This window comes from Amblyraja radiata, chromosome 28 (assembly GCF_010909765.2).
Source record: "Amblyraja radiata isolate CabotCenter1 chromosome 28, sAmbRad1.1.pri, whole genome shotgun sequence".
NCBI lineage: Eukaryota > Metazoa > Chordata > Chondrichthyes > Rajiformes > Rajidae > Amblyraja > Amblyraja radiata.
The window spans coordinates 36,020,204-36,039,516 of NC_045983.1; the positions used below are offsets into that span (position 1 = coordinate 36,020,204).

A 19,313-nucleotide genomic window follows, 5' to 3' on the forward strand; every position below is an offset into this window, starting at 1 on the left:
GTTGCGGGGTATGGATGAGACCCTGTTGCGAGCCTCATTCCCACATTCCCCGTTCCCTGAAGAACGAGGACATTTCCGATGCCCTGGTGTGGAACGTCTTATCCTGGGAGCAGATGCGGCGTAAGCGGAGGAATTGGGAGTAGGGGATGGAGTCTTTACAGGGGGCAGGGTGGGAAGACGTGTAGTCCAGATAGCCATGTGAGTCAGTTGGTTTGTAGTGTATTGTTGAATTTGGTGGCCTTGCACCCTGCTTGAAATGGTAGGAAACTGCATTTGAATTTGATGGCCTTGCACCCTGCTTGAAATGGTAGGAAACTGCATTTGAATTTGGTGGCCTTGCACCCTGCTTGAAATGGTAGGAAACTGCATTTGAATTTGGTGGCCTTGCACCCTGATTGAAATGGTAGGAAACTTCATTTGAATTTGGTGGCCTGCACTCTGCTTGAAATGGAATTTCAAAGAATAGCTGTGAGTCAACTGCCAGCCCACCAGCCCTGAGTGAGTGAGCTGCCAGCACACCAGGCTTGAGTGACTGAGCTGCCAGGCCAAGAATCCATTCGGCCCACAATGTCCATACTAGCCCTCTGGAAACCAGTCCCTTCAGCCCACAACACCCATACTAGCGCTCCAGAATGCCCCCCCACCCCACTGACCACCAATATTGGAATTGGTGGAGAGGTGGAATATTGCGTTGGGGGACCAGCCCTCCCGTGTGAACATGGGACCCAACAGGTCCCCCTTAGTCTAGTTAGACATAGAACCTGCACTAATTCACGAATAACTACTAATTATTTATACATCTGCAATTATTTAAATATTGTGATGACTTTAACTAAAATGTAGACATTCATATGCAAGCACTTTCTCATTTACCTAACAGTACAATATATGTTGTGGAAGTTGGCTTTCTAGGTTAGTATCATATTATTTTGGCTATTATGTAGGCAGAATGTTCAATTAACTGAGATATAAAGTGTTAAATCGCTTCATTAAAAATTGATTAAACTAAAGCATTACCCATATTAAATGTGTTTAGATTTGCTTAAATTAGGTCTACCTTATTGTGTCTAATTCTGCAGTAATAATCTTCCCTGTCTTTCCACTTTCCAAGAGGTAAATTCCCTTGCATAATAATCATATAGGAGATTATTGCCATGTAATGTGGACAGATGGAAGTCGATCTGTGTGACAGTTCGTGGGGTACTCTTTCAAGACCTGCTGCTCCACAGTGGAGCTTCAGATCAAGCATCAGTGTCCAAAAAGTGTTAGAGTGGAAAGATGCCAAACGTAAATTCAGACCTGAACTGTTATTGAGCCGGCCTGTGCCTAGGGCACATGGACCCCAATTTTTCCATTACTAGAAAATATAAAGCTGTCCACAGTAATCTTCAAACTAGTTACTTTTTGTTTTCTTTGTTTTGAAAGAAGCATTCACATAATATCACCTAAATTGGTTAAATATGGAAATATTTGGTCTCAAGACTAATTACACAGCCTCTCTGCCAGGTATGAACCATTTAAAGTGCTCTGAAGATAGGATGTCTGAACTTTTTATAATAATTATTTATTTTTCCCAAACTGCTCACATCACATAATAAGAAAGCAAAACAAATATAGAGAGATCAGTCTGAAGAAGGGTTTCGGCCCGAAACGTTACCTATTTCCTTCACTCCATAGATGCTGCTGCACCCGCTGAGTTTCTCCAGCATTTTTGTGTACCCAAAACAAATATAGAGCTGTTTAATTTTTCTATTTTGGCCTTGTGTACAACCAAGAATTTCCCACTTAAATATCACTTGAAATGCTTTTATTTTAATGGACAATTATTCTGGAGATTTTTTTTACAGTGGGTGCTTGAAATTTTGTAAACATTGGTCCTTTGGTTCATCCAGGCTTTTTCATCTTGCCTGGAGAAAGATGGGTGCTGGAAGTAGAACGAAAGTATGAATTTACAGTGGAAATCTATGACAAAAGGAGTAATAAAGTTTATTTATCTGATGTAAGTTATTTCATAACTCATTTGTGACACTTTTGGAACTTTTTTCTGTGTTTATGTTCTTGAGAATAAAATTGAAATACTTATCGTTTTCAAATTTTAGGCGATACTGCACTTTCTCATTTATAAATTAACAGCATATGAAGGAACACCAAGATTTATTTACAGTGCAGAGAAGCCCCTCTCGCCTACCATGTCTTTGCACGCATTAAGCAGTTTTAAACAATTGCAACTTCCATCCTTTAAAGGATTTCAACATTAATATGTAGAAAAATAATCACGAAACAGGGAAGAAAATAATGATTGACAATAGGTGCAGGAAGAAATCCATGCTGACTCGGACTGATCCTGTTATTGCTATCCAAATGTGCTGCTACTTCATCTTTTATAATTGACTCCAGCAACTTCCCCACCATCGATGTCGGGTTAACTGGTCTATAATTCCCTGTTTTCTCTCTTCCGCCTTTCTTAAAAAGTGGGATAACATTAGCTACCCTTCAATCCACAGGAACTGATCCAGAGTCTATAGGACATTGGAAAATTATCACCAATGCATCCACGATTTCTAGAGCCACTTCCTTAAGTACCCTGGGATGCAGACCCAGGCCCTGGGGATTTATCAGCCTTCAGTCCCATCAGTCTACCCAACACCATTTCCTGCCTAATATGGATTTCCTTTAGTTCCTCCGTCACCCCAGATCCTCTGGCCACCACTATATCAGGAAGATTGTTTGTGTCCTCCTTAGTGAAGACGGATCCAAAGTACCTGTTCAGATGTTTCTACAACTTGATTGGAGTCCACTAGTGGTAAATTAAATTGATTGGACAGGATTTGGAAAGGCACACACTTGTCTATATAAGGTCCCACAGTTGACAGTGCATGTCAGAGCAAAAACCAAGCCATGAAGACGAAGGAATTGTCCGTAGACCTCAGAGACAGGATTGTATCGAGACACAGATCTGGGGAAGGGTATAAAAGAATTTCTGCAGAATTGCAGGTCCCGAAGAGCACAGTGGCCTCCGTCATTCTTAAATGGAAGAACTTTGGAACCACCAGGACTCTTCATAGAGCTAGCCGCCCGGCCAAACTGAGCAATCGGGGGAGAAGGGCCTTGGTCAGGAAGGTGACCAAGAACCCAATGGTTACTCTGACAGAGCTCCAGCGCTCCTCTGTGGAGATGGGAGAACCTTCCAGAAGGACAACTATATCTGCAACACTCCACCAATCAGGTCTTTATGGTAGAGTGGCCAGACCGAAGCCACTCCTCAGTAAAAGGCACATGACAGCCTGCTTGGAGTTTTCCAAAAGGCATGAGAAACAAGATTCTCTGGTCTGATGAAACCAAGATTGAATTATTTGGCCTGAATGCCAAGCATCACGTCTGGAGGAAACCAGGCACTGCTCATCACCTGGCCAATACCATACCAACAGTGAAGCATGGTGGTGGCAGTATCATGCTGTGGGGATGTTTTTCAGTGGCAGGAACTGGGAGATGAGTCAGGATCAAGGGAAAGATGAACGGAGCAAAGTACAGAGAGATCCGTGATGAAAACCTGCTCCAGAGCGTTCTGGACCTCAGCCTGGGGTGGAGGTTCACCTTCCAACAGGACAACGACCCAAAGCACACAGCCAAGACAATGCAGGAGTGGATTGTCTGTGAATGTTCTTGAGAGGTCCAGCCAGAGCCCGGACTTGAACCCGATTGAACATCTCTGGAAGGACCTGAAAATAGCTGTGCATCGACGCTCCCCATCCAACCTGACAAAGCTTGAGAGGATCTGCAGAGAAGAATGGGAGAAATTACCCAAATACAGGTGTGCCAAGCTTGTAGTGTCATACCCAAGAAGACTTGAAGCTGTAATCGCTGCAAAAAGTGCCTCAACAAAGTACTGAGTAAAGGGTGTGAATACTTATGTAAATGTGATATTTCAGATATTTCTTTTTAATTACTTTGCAAAAATTTTGTTTTTTAATTATGGGGTATTGTGTGTAGATTGAAGATAAAAAAATGAATTTAATCCATTTTAGAATAAGGCTGTAACGTAACAAAATGTGGAAAAAGTGAAAGGGTCTGAATACTTTCTAAATGCACTATATTTCTGGACAGAAGAATTTAGCTGCTGCAACTATAATTTATTCCATTCATAGAACCACTGTATTTGAAAAATCATATTGCATACAAAATTAGAAATGTGAAGGAAACCTGTTGTTGGAAGTGGAAAATAATCGTAAGACTAGAATTTTCTGTTTTCTTCTAGAATCTAAATATTGCCACTGTCCTTCCACAATCACATTTCCAAACTCTGAAAACAACGAGGAATGGGTCTTATCATTATGTGAATGTTATGTTGGCTGGCCACACAGAAATTAAGGCAACACTCTTTGGAGTGGTTGGGCAGGTAAGGATAAAATACTTAAATGAATAGATATCATGCACAAAATACGACAAGAAAAACCATGGAATTGTTTAGCAATGTTATGAGAAACACAGAGTGTAATCCTGCAAATGTGCTCCATCTGGCATATTTTATCCCTATTTGCTTATTTTTTTAGTAACGCTATTCCAAATCACATTAAGAAAGAGATGGCATTTTTATAATATGCACTAAAGCAAATTTGATGAATTGACTTTTTAACTCAACAATTTTCGTCGTTCTGTTCACAGCTCCTCAGCAAGTAGTGTTTGAATCTAATAGTGTTTTTTTCTCTTTTCGTATAACTGCCATTCATAAAATTATTACAGGTTCTATTGTACATCAGTGGAGCTGCACACTAAATCTCGTTGCACTAACGTGCAATGACAATAAAAGATATATTATTATTATTATTATTATTATATTATTGAAGTCATGAAAACATCAGGTTTGCAAGAATGAAACCTTTTCCTGTACTTAGTTAAAATTGCTTGACCATTGTTTACATTTTTCAAATGGTTTGATCAGTAATTATTTTGTAAATATGAATAGTACTTAGTAAAAGTTGGTAAGAAAATGCTAAAACGTGATTATTTGTAGCAAGATTTTTAAAGTTAAGGAGAATTGTGGTTTATGGAACCCAATGGGGAAGTGAAATTTGGGGCCAAAATTTATATTGTTTTAGTTTTGTCCATCTGTATAAACAGCCGTCAAAAACACAAACATCTTGCACCAATGAGTCCTTATGTTATTAATGATTCTTAATTCTCCCAACAAATGCAAAATCAGTCAACACATTTTAACATGATTTCACTTGTAGAATACTTGCATTGCGCAGATGAATTTTAAATTGAAAATAGATTTTTGTGATATTAGACCAAATTAGACTTTCTGCATTTGCAATGTCTTTGGAGTCGTTGACTTTGTTTAAAAAGGTATGTGCAATTAAGAGGTGTGTTTCTTTCTCTTTATTTAATTACTAGACTAAGTGGGACCCGTTGGGTCCCATGTTCACATGGGAGGGCTGGGCTCCCGACGCAATATTCCACCTCTCCACCTATTCCAATATTGGTGGCCAGTGGGGGGGGATTTCTGGAGCGCTGGTATGGGTTCTTGGGGTGGCAGCTCAGTCCCTCAAGCCTGATCTGCTGGCACCTCACAGCTGGTGGGCTGGCAGTTGACTCATGGCTATTCCTTGAAATTCCATTTCAAGCAGGGTGCAAGGCCACCAAATTCAAATCCATTTACCTACCATTTCAAGCAGGGTGCAAGGCCACAAAATTCAAGTGCAGTTTCTTACCACTTTGAGCAGGGTGCAAGGCCACCAAACTCAAGTGCAGTTTCCTACCACTTCAAGCAGGGTGCAAGGCCACCGAATTCAAGTGCGGTTTCCAACCACTTCAAGCAGGGTGCAAGGCCACCGAATTCAAATGCAGTTTCATTCCATTTGAAGCAGGGTGCAAGGCCACCAAATTCAAATGCAGTTTCATACCATTTCATGCAGGGTGAAACCACCATAAAACCACACAAAACACCAAACTCACAGTTCAGTAGACATTCAGTGTGTTCAGTTGATTCACAGCTCCGACAGAGTCGTGACCTCTCCCTCCCCCATCATGCAGAGACTGAGCCACACCCACACTTCCGGGTTTTATAACCCGTCCCCCTCCCACCGGAAAAGGTATGGCCTTCATGGCGTGATTGACAGGAGAGAGATTCTCAACATTTTTTAAACACTAATAACACTTATTTTTCATTGATGGGAAGAATTCTCTGCACCTGCTCAGCGGAGGGGGACTGAGTAAGATGGCCAAAAATCACAGCCGTAAAAGTGGTAGCGTTTTATCTAAAATCAATATACAGTGCAAACAGGAAGTAAGTGCATTTGCAGTAGTGCCTTTTAACTTCAAGCCAATGCACCCAAGCCACCATTTGCAGTAAGTAGTGCCTTTCAACTTCAAGTCAAAGCACCCACCACCATTTGCAGTAAGTAGTGCCTTTGAACTTCAAGCCAAAGCACCCAAGCCACCATTTGCAGTAAGTAGTGCCTTTCAACTTCAAGCCAAAGCACCCGAGCCACCATTTGCAGTAAGTAGTGCCTTTGAACTTCAAGCCAAAGCACCCAAGCCACCATTTGCAGTAAGTAGTACCTTTCAACTTCAAGCCAAAGCACCCAAGCCACCATTTGCAGTAAGTAGTGCCTTTTTACTTCAAGCCAAAGCACCCAAGAGACCATTTGCAGTTAGTCCTTTTAACTTCAAGCCAAAGCACCCAAACAAGCATTTGCAGGCAGTGTCTTTTTACTTCAAACAAACCATATTTTCATTTTCAAACCACGTTAAGGGGACTCACAGTTGAGTAGACATTTGTTCAGTTATTCAGAGCTCAGAGAGACGTGACCCTTTGGCTTCATCCATCTTGCAGAGACTGAGTGAGGCACACCACTTCCTGGTTTTATAGTCCATCCCTCCAGCAGGGGCAGCAGAGAGAATGGTGATTTAAAAAAAACCCATTAATATCTCTCTGATTTGTCATCGATGGGAAAAATCCTCTGGTCCCGGAAGGGAGAGGGGGGCTCTGAGCGAGGTGGCCAAAAATGACGGCCGTAGGTCGCGGCATTCTCTCGGAAATCGCAGCACAGCGAGCCAAAAGCGGTCAAGATCAGAATTTTAGTAATATAGATACTATAAGTTTTTAAAGTGTTTTTAATTAAATGTCTTTGTATTTTAATTTAGTTATTTAACAACAATTAGAATTTTGAAAGTTTATGGTTATCAGAATTGTTAAAGAATATTTCAAATGACTTGAAGAGCTGCAAACTGACAAGACAATGTCTAAGAGACAGGGTAAAACACAGAGTGCTGGAGGATCTGCAAGAGTTCAATGGTTCAGTGGTTCTTTATTATCACATGTACAGACATACAGTGAAATTCTTATTCTGCCTATAGTTCAGTAAGTATTGCCATAAGCACAATCCCTGATTAGTTCTATGTGCATAGAATTAGTCCACTGAGACCGCGTGCAAGAGTCGGCAGGTTTTGGCGCCATTTTCAAAGTACTGTCAGGTCCATGTGCTCGGTCACCTGGAGCGGCCCCCAATCTAAGCAAGCCCCAGGCTGCCGCAAGGCCTCCAGTCCAGATCGTCCAGTGAGCCGTCATCCCTCTCCCAGTCCAGCTAACTACAATACTGCCTTTGTGCCTCAGGGGTGCCTCCCGCAGCCGACCTTGAGGGGGCGGAAGGTTCATGCTCTTACCAGCCCTAGCTCTTGCGTCCGCCATTGATAGGTTCCTCCTCACTGGTTCTCCGGTCCTCAGTGGACGGGCAGGTGCTGGGCTTGGCGGCTGCCCTCTACAGGTCACGGTCCGCCAGTACTTCCATCCTGCCGCATGGCCCACCAGGTTAGGCTGCATCTCTGGAGGGAATGGACAGGTGATGTTTTGGGCCAGGACCTTTCTTCAGACTAAGGACAGGGCCTCAGGATCTTCCAAACGAATCCTAGTTGCTGCTTGATTCCTGTTTCACAGGAGCACACCCAGCTATAGAGGATCAACTTGGTTCATCTGCCATATCCTTACGAACTTGATTGGGAAGGAGTTCAAGTATTACATTTTGACTTATGTAACTTTTTTATCTTATAGTATCTGACTACACCTATTACCAACAGCCAAGCAGTAATTATTTATAACTCAATAATACTGGAGCCAAGTATTCTTGTCTTCCCTTGGCACCCCAAGCCTCGATGTTATCGACATATCATTAAGGTAGTATGAGACGTTTGATTTTCACAATATAGACAAAGTGAAAACTGAATTTAGAAAACACAATTTGTTGATGATCAGCCATGATCACAATGAATGGTAGTGGTGGCTCGAAGGGCCAAATGGCCTCCTCCTGCATTTTCTATGTTTCTATTATGATGGATTGAAATGTCATTTTCAAGTAATGCAAATTGGGATGGGTGGTGAATAAAATAGAGATGACAATTTAAACCTGAGCTTTTTACACCCTATCCTAAATAAAAAGATCTTTGTAGAGGTTTGTAACATTGTTTTCAATAATAATTCTGGTGCTAAATATGGAAGACTCATGAGTGCGTCTCCTCAGCATCCCAAGTTTGAAGCCATTGATAACGTGCTTCATGGATGCTTTTATTACAGGTTCAAAATAAGAAAGATTTGTATCAAGAAATTGCTAAGAGCCTGAAACTAATGGATGCAGATTTAATAAAATTAATAACATTTAATAAAATTAAATTAAAATGTTCTTGAGTAAAAAATAGAATATTCTTTTGAGCAATGAGTTGTTTTGATCTGGAATTCAGCACAGGTAGTTCTGCTATAATGTGATAGCTGTGTTGCTAAGAAACCTGGTGTTATAGAAAATCATGTTATAAAGACAAATTGTGTCAATGGAGGAACTGGGTTTAGGGACTAGAGAGGTTCAGTCTTGCAATAACAAAGTTATTTTTTTACAGGACTAGGATTATCAAAAATAAAAGTATTTTCAATAGCAGTAAGTTTAGTTTTGTTATTGCAAACTAAAGTTATTAAAGGCTGTACATTAAATTGCTTAACAGAGTATTGTTGCTTAAGTGTCAGTAGAAGTGAGAACTGCTTGCTTGTCAATTTTCAGTGGCCAATCCGAGTTATAGCAATAGTCTGTGTTCTTAAGAGACAATAGTGTCTGATTACTGTATGGCGGTTTAATAAAAAACAGATTTTTTTCCCCCAGAATTAAAGGACGCTCCTTAAAGAGATGAGGAGGAATGGCTTTATTCTGCTCCTGTCACTATGAACATAAATCCAAGCTTTTTTCTACTTGTCAATTTCCAAAGTAACTTTTCAGTGTTTCTCTCTAGGTCCCAATCAAAATTCAGCAAATAATGTTCCCTAGTTCATTATTTGTGTTATATCCAATTCGTGTTATGGAAACATGTGTTGTAGTAGAACTACCTGTATCTTGAAAGCAAATCTCTGAAAGAATATGAAAACATTTGAATTTTGCAGAGCTTGGGGCAAAGAGCAGAAGAGAGGGACAATTTGGAAGTCCATTTCAAAGTGCCACATAGACATGATGAGTTAAATGGAGACACGAAATGCTGCAGATGTTGGAATCCGGAGCAAAAAACAAACTGCAGAAGGAACTCAGCGGGTCAGACAACATCTGCAGAGGGAATGGACAGATGACATTTTGGGTTGATGACTGACCAGTCCACAATAAGGGTCTTGATCTGAAACATCGCCCTCCTACAGCTTCCTTTTATGCCCCAGGAGTATTTTTTGCCCAACTGCCTTTTCCCATATCGTTCTATGAAGCTACTCAAACTGTTATTTAGAAACAAATGGAAAGTAGACATTGGATAACATTCTAGACTGCCCAGATACAAATGCTGCTCTCTAATTGCTAGCATGCTTCTCAGTCTCCTGCTCTAAATAGGGTAACTCACTTGTCACAAACATTAGCTCAATAGTTAGAGATGAGCAAGTATAATGTAGTGTACAGCCAGAATGTAGTGCACATGGAATTAGTACGTCACAGCTGGGGTACCCAACAGAACCAGTGCAACATCTAGACCACATTGTCCTAAAATGGTCCCTTGTTGTTTTCAGGCAGTAAACTCATAAATGAGTATTTTAAAATATCTTAAACTGACTGCATTTTTATTCTGCAGGTTATAGGAGGAAGTGGGAACTTTACATGGTCATCAAGTAATGAAACTGTTGCTCTGGTGACAGTTAAAGGTTTGATAGCAACTGGTGACAGCCGAGGCTTCAGCATTATACGGGCGAGGGATGTGGAAAATGCTATTCACTTCGGCGAAATGCAAGTAAGTCGTAAATAGTGACTTCCTTAAATATCTAACACCAATGATCGTGCTTTCTAAGCTCCATTTTTTTGCTTTAATATGTAACCAATTTAAAATAAATCTATTGGTGTGAAACAATATCAGTGGAAAGGTCTGAGCCCTTGCTCACTCAATTTTCATTTAAATTGTATTTATTATCTATTCTTGCCCTTGTAAATGGCTTTCAAGTTGTCAAGAGTGTTTTATTGTCATATGTCCCAGATAGGACAATGCAATTCTTACTTGCTGCAGCACAGAACATGTAAACATAGTACACAATGGGAGGCACAATACATTGTACAGTGACACACTAACCCTTTTCAGATTTGTGCTTTATTGAAATTTAAAATAGCCTTTTCCTGCATGAATCGTGCTGGGAAACGGGCCTTTCATGATTCTAAACATAGTCTACTGCAGGGGTTCCCAACCTTTTTCGTCCTGTTTACCCCTGGCAACTTTAATAGCACATAACAAAGTTATTTCACTTATTTATGAACAACTAATGATGAACAGATACCGGTAAACCAGAACCTAACACAGTCAGTCAATGAGAAAAAATATGTTCAAATCCAGAATCAACAAATGTACCCCCTGGGGGTAACATTACCCCAGGTTGAGAACCCTTGGTCCACTGTGTAGATTATGTAGATTCATCACTTTGTGGATCATGTGTTACTCTACTATTTCTGTTGGGAGGCCAACATATTTCTGGTGTTCATTGTGGAAATTAACTTACTTTTGCTCCATCCTTATGGACCACGTGAATACATTATCTTGGGATTATTTAACATGGATTTAAAAATGAATTGATAATTTGTTTAATTGTAGGTCAATGTGCTCAGGCCAGTCAGTATAGAGTTTGTCCAATCCCGAGTAGAGGCTGAGGTTGCTCAGTATCTTTACTTGTGGATTATGGTCTATGGACTCAAGGAGACAGATGACATGGAAACAGTTCCAGTGAATGACTGCTCACTAATGAACTTGGCGGTGGATATGGACAAGCAAGGGGTGTTCAGAGTCATACAAGGTACATCAAAATCATCATTCAATTTTATGGTTAGCTGCTGAAAATAAGATATTTTGTTTTTATTAAACATTTCTTTGTTTTAGTCCCTTGCTGTATTTCATATCTTCAGAACAAGATGCAACTGTTTTTCTAACAGCACCTTTTCTCTACATTAAATAGATAATTCAACATTTCCGTAAGTAGGTGGGTTAAGTGCGCTTCCTTTGGGCCTTGAATGCTACTGAATTTCCAAATCAAAATTGTGATTTTCACACCATGTAGCAGCTGATTAACATAACTCTGCAAGGTCTATGGAAAATGTTGGCAATTATCAGTTTTTTAGTTTAGTTTAGAGATCCAACGTGGAAACGGGCCCTTCAGCCCACCGAGTCTGCGCCGACCATGCAATCACCGTACACTAACGCTATCCTAAACACTAGGGACAATTTACAAATGTTACCAAGCCAATTAACTTACAAACCTGCATGTCTTTAGAGTGTGGGAGGAATCCGGAGATGCCGGAGGAAACCCAACGTACAAACTCCGTACAGACAGTACCCGTAGTCAGGATCGTACCCGGGTTTCTGGCTCTGTGAGGCAGCAACTCTACCCCTGCACCACCATGCCGCCCTATGTAATATAGTGCAACCTTGATATAAGGCAGGTAATGAGGGACAGCTTTAATACCCACACTTATTTATTCACTAAGTAAGTGAAGTTAATATTTCTTTGATTTTTTAAATTGCTCTCTTTTAAAATATAATACCATACTTACACAGACCATTTGAACAGATTTCTGCAAGGTCCACCCTTCTTCTCTCCACTCAGTCACTGTTGCTGTAATCCACAGATGCTATTTGTACAACTTGTGTGATTTGCAGATCCTTTTCCTGAATCGATTGTTTAAGAAGGAACTGCAGATTATGTAAAAATCGAAGGTAGACAAAAATGCTGGAGAAACTCACCGGGTGAGGCAGCATCTATGCAGCGAAGGAAATAGGCACCATTTCGGGCCAAAATGTCTGAAGAAGGGTTTCGGCCCGAAGCGTTGCCTATTTCCTTCGCTCCATAGATGCTGCCTCACCCGCTGAGTTTCTCCTGAATCTATTGTTCCCTCTTCAGTACTTCAGTACTCGCAGTGACTCACAGCAAGGATCTGTCACCTTCTGCTGGAAATATTACTGCCTACCCGTGATCAGGGAAATAACTGCACACTGGCATCCAAAACCATAACAAAAGAAGGCAAAAAGATAGACTCATTGGATAATAGCTTTGAGATATGTTCAAATTACAGAGTGGCAGCTGATAATTATAATTCAACCTCTGAATAAATCTGGAATTTAATAAATATCTAGTCATAGAGTGATACAGTGCAGAAACAGGCCCTCCGGTCCAACTTGCCAACATGTCCCAGCTGCTATAGTCCCACCTACCTGCGCTTGGTCCACATCCCTACAAACCTATCCTATCCATGTACCTGTCCAACTGTTTCTTAAAAGTTGGGATAGTCCCAGCCTTGTCATCTGGCAGCTTGTTCCATACACCCACCACCCTTTATGTGAAAAAGTTATCCCTCAGATTCCTATTCAATCTTTTCCCCTTCACTTTGAACCTACGTCCTCTGGTCCTCGATTCCCCTACTCTGGGCAAGAGACTCTATGTATCTACCCGATCAATTACTCTCATGATTTTGTACAGCTCTATAAGATTAGATATAATCAGTAATGGTGATAAAAAAAACATGGGATTGTGAGAAAATTCATTAACCGCCCTTTTCTTGTCTCGTTTGAGTGTAGTTTACAGTGTTTTTTTAACTGGGTATGTGTGGGTGGGGAAACTTTAAAAACTTTTCCCTGTACGGTGGACCCGACCTTTTCTCTGTCGGGTCTCCGTTGTCGTTGGGGCCTAGCACCGTGGAGCGGCCTCCAACCGGAACGACCTGGGGCTCCAGCCGCTGAGCCTGCGGACTTACCCACCATCGCGGAGCTGGCCGAGTTCGGAGTGGGAGGAGCTGTGGTGGCGCGCTGCGGCTACCGGGACCTCAGCACCTTCTGCCGGTCCACTCACCTCTGGCAGTGCTGTCCGTCTGAACAGTGAGGGGACCAGCTCAAGAGCAAAGATCATAGAGCGGAGCGGGTCAGCGGGCGATGGATACTGGACAGCGAGCAGTGGAGCTTGCTTCTGTGTCAGCGCGAACAAGGGACTAATTGAGGTTACTCGCACTGACACATGAAGTAAGCTCCACCGCTCGCTGTCCTGTTATCCATCGCCCGCTGACCTGCTCTTGAGCTGCTTGCTGGCATGATCCCCGACCCCGATCTCATGGTTCATCCAAGGCTTCTGGTTAGGAAACACTTGGAAGGTTTTTGTTGGGATGCAGTTCTCCACACATTTCTTTAGACTATTGCTGGCCTTTAAATCAATGTCCTTCTTTATGTCCTTAGAGGCCAAGTCACTGAATGGATTTAAGAGAGCGTTAGATAGAGCTCTAGGGGCTAGTGGAGGCAAGGGATATGGGGAGAAGGGAGGCACGGGTTATTGATAGGGGACGATCAGCCATGATCACAATGAATGGCGGTGCTGGCTCGAAGGGCCGAATGGCCTCCTCCTGCACCTATTTTCTATGTTTCTATGTGCGACCTAACTCAGTATCCTTATCAAATGTAGGTGTCTATTTCTTCATCTAAGCCATTTCTGAAATAGTAGATAGCTAATCTCCAGTAAAGAATCCCTACACTATACTGATACTCTTGACTATATGTTGTCCAATAGAATGCATAATCTATTACTCCCACTATCTACCTAACATTTTCTCAATTAATTTCATAATATGTTACATTTTGCTCCAAATCACTTCACCAAATACCTTGAGGTTAATTTAAATAACATTTATAGATACTACCTTATCTACCTTCTCAGAACACATGTTGCACAAATCTGCCCTTAAAAAAGTTAGAACATTTACAAAGGTAATGTCTGTTGTGAAGAACTTAAACAAGACAATTAAAATATATTTGCAGTTAAGGAATGTTTGTGCCAAATATGAAGGATTTTTAAATCGAAAAACGTGAAGCTAATTAAACTTTAATCTCTAATAACCAAACATTGATAATAGAACAGTTTGATACAGTGATGGCTGGCAATAATATTTTCAATGCACCCTATATAATAAAAACATTCCAAATTAATTGTGTCGAGCATTGTAGGACTTGTATTCTTCTACTAAATAACAGTTTTATGACCAATCTATTTTTTCTTTTTTTCCCACCAGGGAAATTAGAGGCAGATGCTACTCATTGCACTGGGATATCTGTACAGGCAGAGACACCAGGCCACACATTACTAACAGCAAGTGCTGCATTTCTGGAGGTCCATTTTAGCAGCAGCATAAGCATTGCCTCTTACCATCGACTTAGAGTAAGTATTTATGATATATTGATGCTTAGCACAGGTCAGAAATAAAGCTTCTAGAGATCCAAATCTTATATGAGAATGGTCCCTAATATTTTTAAGTGGACTGGAGACATGAGAGTAGCAATGTTACAAAATTTTGAGATTTAAAAAATCAAGTCTGCAATTTATCCCATCAGATAAAGCACAAAAAGAAGTTTAATTTGACACCTAATTCACTTTTATATCTTCAGTATTAAAAACGTTATGGCCATTTTCATACTCGGAAATTAGCATCTTATTCCCTATTGCTTTTCCATTGACTTAACACAAAAGCTGTGATCGAGGACAGTCAAAAGCCCATAACTTTCTTAAAAATTAAGAGAACTGAAAGAAATTTTCAGTTATTATAGATTGAAGCATTCTGAAACAAATATGAAACAATCTTACTTGGATGACCTGAAATTAAAGCATATAATTAGTTAGTTACCCAATTGTAGCTAATTATATAATTCAATTACTTGATCTAAACATCTATCCATTTCTTAAGAAAAGATCAACATTTTTAAATAGCCTAATGCCCCTGTCCCACTTAGGAAACCTGAACGGAAACCTCTGGAGACTTTGCGCCCCACCCAAGGTTTCTGTGCGGTTCCCGGAGGTTGCAGGTGGTTGCCGGAGGTTGCAGGTAGGGAGACTGACAAAAACCTCCGGGAACCGCATGGAAACCTTGGGTGGGGCGCAAAGTCTCCAGAGGTTTCCGTTCAGGTTTCCTAAGTGGGACAGGAGCATAAGTGTCCAAATAACATACACACAAGAATTCACAATATAACATGATTTTTTATGTTATATGGAAGGAATTTAGTGTTTAATACCTGCAAATTAATGGCCATTTAAATCATCTTGCGAGTGGGTTTTTCTGGAACGGGATCATTTGGAACGTTGCGGTTGTGGTGAATTTAAACCCCATATTGGCAGGAAAAAATACTGCCAGTTCGTATGGGGAAAAAATCACCGTTTCGCAACGTAAAATGTGAATTAAAGACATCTTAAGGAGCACTTTTATACATAAAATAAACGGCTTTCCTTTACCTGTCCCGTACGTGAAATCCGTCCCCGTTGTCGGCATTGACAGCTTTAGAAACTGATTTTTAAATTACTCCAGCGCTGAACTTGTCAGGCGATTTAAAAAAAAAAACATTCACAAAACGCCCGTCGGAACAATTCTTCAGCAAAAGCTTGCACTCCAACAAAATATAATCCAGGACAGGTACGTGAAAACGGCATTTTAACCCCGCCCCCCCCCCCAAAGGCGGCAAAATAGCGCACACGGCCAGTGGCAGAACTGCAGCGCCGCTGAAGGTAAGTTTTGTAACAAACTTAATGAGAGTAAATATGCTGGTTCTACTTATCACCTTCCAGCCTCAGGCCCAATACACCCCCTCACCCTCCCACTCCCCCTCCCATTCCCATTCCCAATCCCCCTCCCACTCCCACCTGCTTGCACCTATCACCTCTGTCAGCCTCTGCCTCACCCATCCATCTTTCTATTTGCTGACTACCTTCCCTCTACCCCTTCAGTCCTGTTGCCTTGACCATCCCTTTGTCTCCACAGGTACTGCTTGAACCGCTGAGTTCTTCCAGCAGCTTGTTTTACGCCTTTAAAGCCTATTTATTCACACTTGATCAAATGCGCATCACATACCCTCCTTGTAATGACCCCCTGTGCACATTTCATGTATCATGACCAGTGTCAATTTCATATCTTCTTACCACACAGAAGGAGCCACTTCAGCCACCAGGTCTATGCAATCCATTGTCTAAAGTGCCCAACAATTTTCCACTTTTTCGGCACCCGCCACATCAGTGGTCATTTACAGCAGCCAATTAACCAACCAGCAAGTCTTTGGGAAGTGGAGGAAACCCTTGTAGCCACATAAAGAATGTGCTACCAGCAAACTCCACACAAACAACATGTAACATCATGATGAAGCCTGGAGCCTATGCAGCAGCACTACCTGCTGCACCAAGGTGGCACACTTGCTGCTTGGCATGGCAGATCTGCAGTGATTCGTCTATGCCACTGGTGGTTTGGAACTACATGCATTGTCGATTATAGGTGGAGAGGCGTGATGAAACTACACACATGTAGACACATTTCCTCCCTCCCCTCCCTTCCACAACGTGCACTCACATGTCTGGCATCCTTTAAGCTATTGTACTGAGGCCACCATGGAGAGAGTTCCTTTCAGCCTGAGATCTACTTCCCCTGACTCCTGTGGCAAAGACATGACAGCTACAACTTCTACCAGATTGCTCGGGTTAAAATTTAACATAGCAGTCGGAGTGAAAACGATTTAAGATTGTGATTGTATGTTATGATTATCTTCCGAGCTATGATGAGGGAAGTAGCTGTTTTAGTCTCACAATTAAAACTTTCTCAAAATTCCTCTTTGATGCATGTCTTGGTCAAGAACAATCGATATATAGCTTCCCATTGATTTAAATGCAGTTAGTTCGACGATAACATGTGTTTCCATAACATACCAAATACCAAATATGATCTCATCCGAATCACATAAATGAATTAATATTTTAACAATATAAAGATTCTATTAACAATGTAATGTCTTCTGTATGACCTTGTTAGACTAGCACAATGAATACACGTCCGACATCTTGTAGGAAAGGTTTAATCTGCAATGACTGAAACTTCCAGAAGGTCACCTGACCTCAGTCACGAGGCACAGGTACATTTGCCAGCTTCTGCTTTTGGCCTCAAGGGGCACGGGCATTTACATTACATTTACATTACATATTACATTACATATACATCACATCTCCCCCTTCACTTTAATTACATCACATCTCCCCTAATATCCACATAAGGATTTACACTAGACTCAATTAAGAGTGCTGCTGTTTTTCACTTTAACCTCAAACTCTAGAAACTCTCGAACATGGCGGCGGCTGTGGGCTCAGATCTTTGGGCGTGGGTGATGGTCCGGGGCAGCGCAGTGGCGGCCATTACCCCCTCTGGGAGAGGCCGTCAATTCCTTTGGCCATCACGGAAGGCGACCTTCTCTCCGTCTCCCGGTGCACCGCTTGCGGCCGCCCGCCGGCCCTCTGTATCCGTCGTCTTTCGGCTGCGCTTCGGAGTGGGCGGCTGCGGCGGCACCTGCGTTGTGGCGGTAAGTGAAGGCCTTGTCTGTCGCTTATCTACAGCCGGCCGACCGCTCCTCTCCCTCAGGGTGGGGGTAGCCTGGTCCTCCGAACGGGGCTTTTGGACCTGCTGGGTGAGTATGAGAAGCTGTCGGACTTCGATATTTACTTTGCACATTTCCTCCTGAATTCTGAATCATCATCAGGATCGTGAGGCTTCTCCCCCTTTACTTTTACTACGAAGCTGTGGGACGTGGTGGAGGATTGTGAGGCTGAGCGGCTCTGGGCCCTCCACTGCTTTCAAGGCAAGGCGAGGCCGTGTGCTTACTCTTTGGGCTGCCACATCTGTGTTTCTTGCTCTACCTCTTCCTTCTTTCTTCTTTCACTTGGACTGTTACCTGCTTTTTTTCCCGAACTTTTTTTTATCCTCTCTTCCTTTGACCGAGCATCGGGACTGGTTAACTGTCCTCGGCTCCGAGTTTTCTTTTTCTTTTTCTTCTTTTTCAGCTCACAGTCTCTCATGCTTCTTCTTGCCTGGAGAGTGGTCGCGGTGGATTGAGTCTCTCCATTTTTTTAAAACTCTGACACCATGTAATGCCTTCAGTATGACCTTGTTGTGACTAACACAATGAATACATGTCCGACATCTTGTAGGATAGGTTTAATCTGCAATGACTGAAACTTCCAGAAGGTCACTTGACCTCAGTCACGAGGCACAGGTCTGAAGAAGGGTTTCGGCCCGAGACGTTGCCTATTTCCTTCGCTCCATAGATGCTGCCGACCCGCTGAGTTTCTCCAGCACTTTTGTCTACCTTCGATTTTCCAGCATCTGCAGTTCCTTCTTGCACAGGTACATTTGCCAGCTTCTGCTTTTGGCCTCAAGGGGCACTGGCATTTACATTACATATTACATTACATATACATCACATCTCCCCCTTCACTTTAATTACATCATATCTCCTCCTTCACTTTAATTACATCACAAACAAGAACCATGAGCCTATTTTTATTAATACTTTAGATTTCATCTCAGGAGAATGATTCCAAGGCATTTATTATTCTGCTCCTAATGTCAGGCTATTGATCCAGTTGCTGTTGCTATAGTCACTCTAACCTCTTCAAAAGAAATGCTGTTTGAAGGAGGTCCCAGGCCTTGGGTACTGGAGCCATCAGGATTCTTCATGGATCTGACTGGTGAAAAGAAGAAGAAGATAACCATTGAACAACAATGGGCTCCGTCCATGAAAAAGAAAAGTCATCATGGGTTTAGAGTCACCTGTGTAGCCTTAGGAGAACAGGTAAGAAAGAGATTACATGCAAATGTCATTTCAATCCCAATTTTCCACACTTCTGAAACCTTGTAATTTTCTGAACAGAGATTGATTATACCATTCTCTAAATTTGACAAAGAGAAACATGGTATTAATTTATAGAATCTGAAAAATTGTTGCAGTGGAGAGTAGCCAGATTTTTTTTTGAAAACGTCACCCATACCATC

General features: G+C 41.8%; 1 protein-coding gene across 1 annotated transcript in view; it reads left to right on the top strand.

Moving 5' to 3' along the window:
- Window positions 1-19,313, top strand: part of LOC116988694 (nuclear pore membrane glycoprotein 210-like) — a 119,634-nt gene that overhangs the window by 41,191 nt on the left and 59,130 nt on the right. The window contains exons 8-16 of the mRNA XM_033045539.1: window positions 844-912; window positions 1,878-1,999; window positions 4,256-4,396; window positions 8,051-8,173; window positions 10,084-10,239; window positions 11,086-11,284; window positions 14,535-14,714; window positions 17,602-17,844; window positions 18,887-19,113. Of these exons, the coding sequence (XP_032901430.1) occupies window positions 844-912; window positions 1,878-1,999; window positions 4,256-4,396; window positions 8,051-8,173; window positions 10,084-10,239; window positions 11,086-11,284; window positions 14,535-14,714; window positions 17,602-17,844; window positions 18,887-19,113 (1,460 nt within the window). The remainder of the gene's footprint in view (window positions 1-843; window positions 913-1,877; window positions 2,000-4,255; window positions 4,397-8,050; window positions 8,174-10,083; window positions 10,240-11,085; window positions 11,285-14,534; window positions 14,715-17,601; window positions 17,845-18,886; window positions 19,114-19,313) is intronic.